General features: G+C 38.8%; 1 protein-coding gene across 1 annotated transcript; it reads right to left on the reverse strand.

Moving 5' to 3' along the window:
* Window positions 1-1201: 1201 nt before the first annotated feature.
* On the reverse strand, window positions 1202-7420 carry LOC135072065 (YEATS domain-containing protein 4). The gene is made up of 4 exons (XM_063966010.1): window positions 7245-7420; window positions 6888-7169; window positions 3205-3394; window positions 1202-1625 (listed from the first exon to the last, which is right to left on the reverse strand). Exons 1-4 carry the CDS (start codon window positions 7290-7292, stop codon window positions 1450-1452), a joined length of 696 nt encoding a protein of 231 aa, XP_063822080.1. The 5' UTR covers window positions 7293-7420; the 3' UTR covers window positions 1202-1449.
* Between the last annotated feature and the right edge of the window lie 105 nt (window positions 7421-7525).

Genomic DNA, 7525 nt, shown 5'->3' on the forward strand with positions numbered 1-7525 from the left:
CAAGTTATTCAAGTATTCATGGTAATTTATAACGTTTGAAGTTACAAAGAAGCGACAACGGTCATCGTCAACTCCCCGATCGATAGAACTCGACGAATATTAAAATCGAATCTAAAAATATCGCCGACGCCGTGGCCGAGGCCTGACAACTGATAAAGGTATTGCCCTTGGACCTCTGATGAAAGGTCGTATTTAACTACCCCCTATGATTTTTTAATTTTATTTAGGCAAGTGACAGCGGCACATGGATGTAAACCTTGTAGCCAATGACATACCATAAAAAACATTTTAAATAGCTTGTAGCACCTTATTGGGCTGTAAGGAATGGTTTCCACCAAAGCGGAAAAATAATAGATATGTTTTTGATTCCGTTTCTCAACCGAAAGCTGAGCGGAGACGGAGAGAACCTTATTCAAACGCATCACATCTCCTCTCCGCTTTGGTGGAAACCTGGCCTAATAGGTAGCAATTTGGACCATCATTCACAGTAGTTCTTTTTCCATAGATTACTAATAAGTTACTACCCTAACCCTAAGGGAAGTCGAACCTTAACGTCGAACTCCTCCTATGTTCTTCTGATTAATTTCGTTGCGGGTCCAATGACAGTTTAACTTTCCCCCGGGACAAACTTGACCTTCACTGGTTGGGTTTTTATTAGCGGTCAAGCTGTAGATCCTAGCTACACAGGAGTTGCAGTGGTGGGAACGAGAAGTGTGAATAGTCCCGTACCCTAATGTGTTTGATATTAGTTCCATCTTAACCAGTGATGTAAAATAAATAAGTTCTCAATGAGCGAGATACAACTCTCTCTCTAAAATGCGCACGTAGTAAGAAAGTTTTCTGTAACAGACTAAAATTCACACATTTATTTTACCACGATATTTCAGTCTGTAAAAGTTAAATAATTATGCATGAATATCGACCGCCTAAAGTAATTACACTTCCTGGCAACGGAAAAGACATACGGTTGTTAATATTGAAATTGATTTCAATTGTATTATAGGTACCTAACATTGACCGTCAACTCCGATTCTAAACTTAGCGACATTGAAATGTTCGACGGAAGTGAAATTTTAATTAATTAAATGCCAAAATTACAATTTGTAAGGCATTTTTGAATAATAAACTAACTGCCCATGTTTTCTCATACTTCAATATCAGTATTTGGGGTGTTGAATCGTAAAGATAAATAAAAACATGCTTGTATGAATATCATAAATTTTATTCTTAGGTAGAAAATCTACTGTCCCATATAATACAAAAGTATTTATTTACACATTAATACTAAATCATCATACAATAATAAATGTTATTATTATATCAGTCAGGCATTCTTTAATGTTCTCAACCATTTGACACTTTCTTCAATGTTATTTTTCCTTATTCACTAAATTTTATTTACTATTTGTCTTGTCTATAAAGACCTTATATCTATGACAAGGTTCAAAGTTACACTCCAACTAGCACACTTCCAGAGTTATTCTGGATCTTGGCTATTTCTTCTTTGAACTTGGCTATGGTCTCCTTAGCGAGGTGCAGCTTCTCTTTCAGATCTGATATTTCGTTCCGGACCTTTGCCTGGGCGTTTATTATCTTGTCGAGGGTTTTCTCTTTCTTGTCTTCAACTGGAAAAGAAACATTACATCAAGAATGGAGGTTGGATTGCTCTGTAAGTAATAAAAAAAATGTAGTAAGCTGCAAAATAAGAGCTTCCTCGTTGTGGATTAAAAAAAAACCATTTTAAAACCTAATTTAAATAAGTCACTTTTTCAAAATAATTTATGACTTTTATATCAATGTAAAAAAAACATCTAAATAAAAAATTTGTTACCTTGGCTATATTATTGAAAATATGTTGTCTTCTTGCTCATAGTACGAGAGCCCACGACCAAAACCATGTCTCATAGCAATACGGCAAAAACCCTATAAAATCGTTAGATTGTATGATTCTGAACCCGACTAGGTGTGTAGTAACGGTCGAAAGTGTAGCAACTGAGTGGGAGGCCATTTCTGCTGTGTCAAAAAAAAAAGACAGTCGGTATTATAGCAATACGTCTGATAGTGAAAATGTACATAGATTTTATAATTGTATTACGAAAAAGTTTGTTTTCAGACATTTTGCGCGTAGCATATAGCCTGTGCGCATTTTTGAAAATGTCAACAAATTTAGCCGACCTGTATCATAGCAATACGGATAATTATTTTTTTCAACTTTTCGTATTGCTGCCATGATTACCAAAAACCTGTTTTCAGACACTTTAAGTGTATCAAAAAGTTGTATGATAGAGAAGGTGCTACACTTAATTTGTCTGATATAAATTTTTTGCACATGTGGACAACTTATTTTATCATGTCCAACAATTTTCAGACATATTGCTATGATACCGATCGGTAAAATTTGTTAACATTTTCAAAACGGTCTCAAAATTTAATGCGTTCACATTTCCGTCTGAAAATTGTTTTGTTCACATCAAATAACCAAAATTTACTAATAAAAAAGATTTTCAGACGTATTGCTATGAGAAATTTTTTTTGTCTCATTTTTAATTTTTTTAAGTGATTTTACGGGTTTGCGCTACACCACTAACGTCTGAAAATAATGTTTCCGGTATCTCAGAACTATCATTCAACTACAGTCTGCAAATCAGACATATTGCTATGACGCAGTTCGGTAAAATTCTTTGACAATTTTGAAAATTCGGTCAGATCAAACGCTACGCGGAAAATGTCTGATATTGGTATTTTCGAGTTCAGGATAATCTTATCTATCGATTTGATGCGGTTTTGGCCGTATTGCTATGAGACAAAAATTTTGGTCGTGGGCTCTCGTACTATCAAATGAGAGTTAAAATTATAATGTAAAAGTGTTACTTTTACACTATATTCATTCACTATGTACCTGTATTAATTAAGTGACGCATTGAACTGTGTTAAGACACAAGATCTTACAAAGAAAGATTGTTTTGTTTGTTTTGAAAATATTTTTTATTAATTCTGTGTGACTGGTAGAGAATGCCACCTGGCATTAAGTCCGCCACTGTAGTGATTATGTGCAAGAAGTTTTAAATAAATAAAAATAAAGTTCTATACTTAAGACAAAAAGTAACATGAACACATGCCTCCAAGGTATAAAGGTCTTAAAATTTATTTTGGTGAAATCAAATTAATTTCAAATCCCTATCACTATCTTATTTCAGTACTTACAGTCCGTATCATGTGTCCAAGGTCCATTGGTGATTGGTTTGACGCTGCTAAGCAGATGCTGCATCAGCTGCGTCGGTTCCTGGAAGACTATCTCCTCGTACGACTCACTGACGAGCGCTCGGCCAATGGTCGGCGGAGCACCTTCAGTCACCGGGGATTGGAAGAGCTTCAGAATGTGGTATAATGTCACCTGAGGAATGATAAAGAAAAATTTGAAATATCTTCTATACAGGGTGTTTGGTAAATGGGTATATGAGCCGACACTAGCCCATGTTAACATGGGCATATAAATGGTATGGTGAAGTCAGAAATTTGATATCATTATTTTATTTTTTTTAATTTGTATACATAATAAATTTTATACAATCCGATTTATATGAAAATTAAAATAATTAAAATTAAGATATCAATTTTCTGACTTCTCCATACCATTTATATGCCCATGTTAACATGGGCTAGTGTCGGCTCATATACCCATTTACCTAACACCCTGTATATAAAAGAAAGTCGTGTTAGTTACACCACTTATAACTCAAGAACGGCTGAACCGATTTAGCTGAAAATTGTCAGGGAGGTAGTTTAGAGCCAGGAGAAGGACATAGGATACTTTTTATCCCGTTCGAAATTAAAAAAAAGTCTGCTTATTTATTGCCATTAAGGCGGAACAAAGTTCGCCGGGTCAGCTAGTCTATAATATTTATAAAAGCGAAAGGTCACAGATTAACTGAATCTCAGAAACTACAAGTCAAATTTTGCATGGGGTTTCTTTTTAGAACTTAGGTGCTCACTAAGATGGGATTTTGTAATGTTTGTTGTATTTAATGGTTGTTAAACACATTCTCTTTCTTTATTATTAACAAACTAGAAAAACAAGTTTAGAAATGGAATTTAATGACACTGTGTTCTGGAAATACAAATTTCTGTGACCCCAAAAGATGGTGCATTAGAATCTTAACTTAGTGGATAAACTTGGCGACGCTTCTGTGAAGAAATTACACAAACTCACAAAGGAGCAAGAATTCACAAAATCCTCGCTAAGACCCCAAACAACTATCTTGGACTACTAAAGAAGCCAGATAACTCATTTACGAACACCGAGATGGAGACTCTCGATCTCCTTAGGTCTTCACACTTTCCGGGTTCGTACCAAATCAATACACAAAGCAATACCCAAAGGAATGATGAACTCCATAGGGCTAAATGCTCAGACTGGAATAAGGCCTGCAATATCTTCAGGCCTAACCAGATTAGATGGGCTTTGGAAAAGTTCAAACCATTTAAATCAGCGGGAGAAGATGGCATCTTCCCTGCTCTGCTACAAAAAGGAAATAACTTACTTCTCCCGCATCTGGTAAAAATATTCAGAGCAAGTTACGCTTGGGGCATTATACCAGAACCGTGGAATTGGGTCAAAGTTCGTTTTATACCCAAAACGGGGAAAAGGGACTACTCACAACCCAAATCCTTCAGACCCATAAGTCTAACATCCTTCCTGATGAAGGCCATGGAAAGGATAATAGACCAGCACATTAGAGCCAAATACTTAGTGAAAAGACCACTAAGCATCAACCAACATGCATACCAAAAGGGAAAATCTACTGAAACAGCCCTGCTCGATCTGGTCGACAAGGTGCAAAAATCCCTAGAGGATAAGCAAACGGCCCTATGTGCTTTTCTTGATGTTGAAGGTGCATTTGACAATACCCCTATAGAAACCATTCTAAAAGGAATGGAGGCAAAAGGGATCGATATAAGCACCATCAGATGGGTAAAAAAAAACATGCTCTCCAACCGAGTAGTAAACATAACCCTCAATGCTGCAAAGCTTGAATTTCTTGCCACAAGAGGATGTCCACAAGGAGGCGTACTATCCCCACTTTTATGGACCCTAGCAGTAGACCAACTACTTATCAAGATGGCAGAAAAAGACTATGATACTCAAGGCTATGCTGATGACCTAGTGGTTATCATCAGAGGTCCCTGCCTAAGCACAATTTCAAGTCTAATGCAAGGCGCTCTCAACACCATAAGTAGATGGTGTAGAGAAAACGAATTATCTATTAATGCGGATAAAACAGTGATAATACCATTCACAAGGAAGAGAAAACTGGAAAAACTGGTAAATCTGAAGTTAAATGGAAAGACTCTTCCTTTCTCAAGCGAAACCAAGTATCTAGGGGTAACTTTAGACCAAAAGCTTACTTGGAACTCGCATCTAAACAACATCATCCAGAAAGCCAAAATGGCTCTGTGGAGTTGTTGTCGAATGGCAGGGTCAAGATGGGGAGTAAAACCCGCAATCGCCCTATGGCTGTACACAGCGGTCGTGAGACCGATAATAACCTATGCCTCTGCCGTCTGGTGCAGCAAAGTCAACCAAGTGACAACAATACAGAAACTGAGCAGCCTACAACGGCTAGCCTGCATCACAGCAACCGGAGCACTATCAACGACACCAGGGGCTGCATTAAATGCTCTGCTGGATCTTATACCACTGCATATGCATGTGCAAAAAGAAGCCAAGCAGAGCACATATAGAATCTGCACCCGCACGAAAGTCAGATGGGCTTCTCAAAATATGATTAGACTCAAGGAATCAGTACTTGAAAACAAACTTCTGTGCATGCCTAGTGACGACATGCATACGGAATGTAACTTCACCAAACTATATTCCGTAAACATACCTCCTAGAGACAAATGGCTAGAAGGCCAAATGTCATTTAAGGAAGGTAGTCACGTCTGGTACACGGACGGATCCAAAAAGGAAAATAATGTAGGTTGCGGGATCTACGGAGAGAGGCCTAAGCTCAAAGTTAGCCTAAACATGGGGACTGAAGCCTCAATCTTCCAAGCCGAGGTCTTTGCCATAAACAAATGTGCAGAGATAAACTTGGAAAGGAAGCTCCAGGATCAACACATCTACATCAACTCAGACAGCCAAGCAGCACTGCTGGCCTTAAAATCCTTCGAATACACGTCAAAATTGGTGCAAACATGCACCGAGACACTGAATGCACTGGGAAATACCAACAAAGTAACGCTTACATGGGTACCAGGACATTCGAATATAGAAGGAAACGAAGTAGCAGATGAACTCGCCAGAGATGGAGCCGATAACCCTCAAATCGGCGTAGAACCGTTCTGTGGCATCACCAAACAACGAGCCACCACGCTACTAACCGCCCTCTGCAAACAAGAGGCTATTGAGTGGTGGAAGTCTACATCGGGACAAAAACACTCAAAAGCACTCATTCAGGGATATAGCAACAAAGTAACTAAGGAACTGCTAAAGTTCAAAAGATACAAAGCCTGTGCAGTGACTAGAATACTGACCGGCCACTGCAAACTAAACAAACATAAATCGAACATGAACATGACCGAGGAAACTCTGTGCAGATTCTGCCATACAGAAGAAGAAACGGCCATGCATGTTCTTTGCTCATGCTTCCCGCTTATGAGCAAAAGAAGTATCCATCTCGGGCGACACATCATGCACCCGGATGAGATAGCAGATATCACGCTCCAAAGAATCTGGAAATTTATAGACTGAACGGGACTAAGCAGTGAACTCTAAAGACAAGGGCTGCCACAATAGATCAAACCTGGTCGAGTTGGCGCAAGTAAAGGCCCAAAACCAATAATAATAATAGTGGATAAAGAACAAGTAAACAAGTAGTACTCACAGGTCTCTCATTAGGGTCATGGAAGTAAATCTTGATAACAATCTCAAACTCGCCCCATCCTGTCTCGGTGAGCTCGTAAGGCGGCTTCGCGATTATTCTGTTAGGGTTGGCATAGCTCTCGTGCAGCTTGAAATGAACCTTCTTGATATACGCTGACATATCCTCATTGGCGTAGGGCTTCACGTATACGGTCCACTGATGCGTGTGGCCATCCTCTTCCCGCTTCTTCCCGAAATACCGCGCCACGTTCCCGTAGACTATAGGCTTTACTATCACAAGGCCCTGAAAACAATACAAATACATCTCAATTTGTCCCGGCAAAGTATAAGGCCAAGTTTTTACAGATCATTGCGTTACCTTGACCCTTCCCCCGGAGTCCGGGCCGAAGTCTGTAGGTAAACTCATGTCCACGTCTATTTTCGAAGTCAGCTTGACGAGTTTTATAGAACTTTTCGAGAAAATACCGTTTCTCTGTTGGTAAACAGAGCAATTTTTGCGAGAATTTCCAACAATTTGCTTTGCACAGAAAACGACTGTCAAGTGTCAACTTGACACACCCTACGCAACTGTCAGCTGTCACTTAAGTTTTTTTTTCTGTGTTTGGCAATGATCAGCTAACTATACAGACAGCATCATGT

This window comes from Ostrinia nubilalis, chromosome 5 (genome assembly GCF_963855985.1).
Source record: "Ostrinia nubilalis chromosome 5, ilOstNubi1.1, whole genome shotgun sequence".
In the NCBI taxonomy this organism is placed as follows: Eukaryota; Metazoa; Arthropoda; class Insecta; order Lepidoptera; family Crambidae; genus Ostrinia; species Ostrinia nubilalis.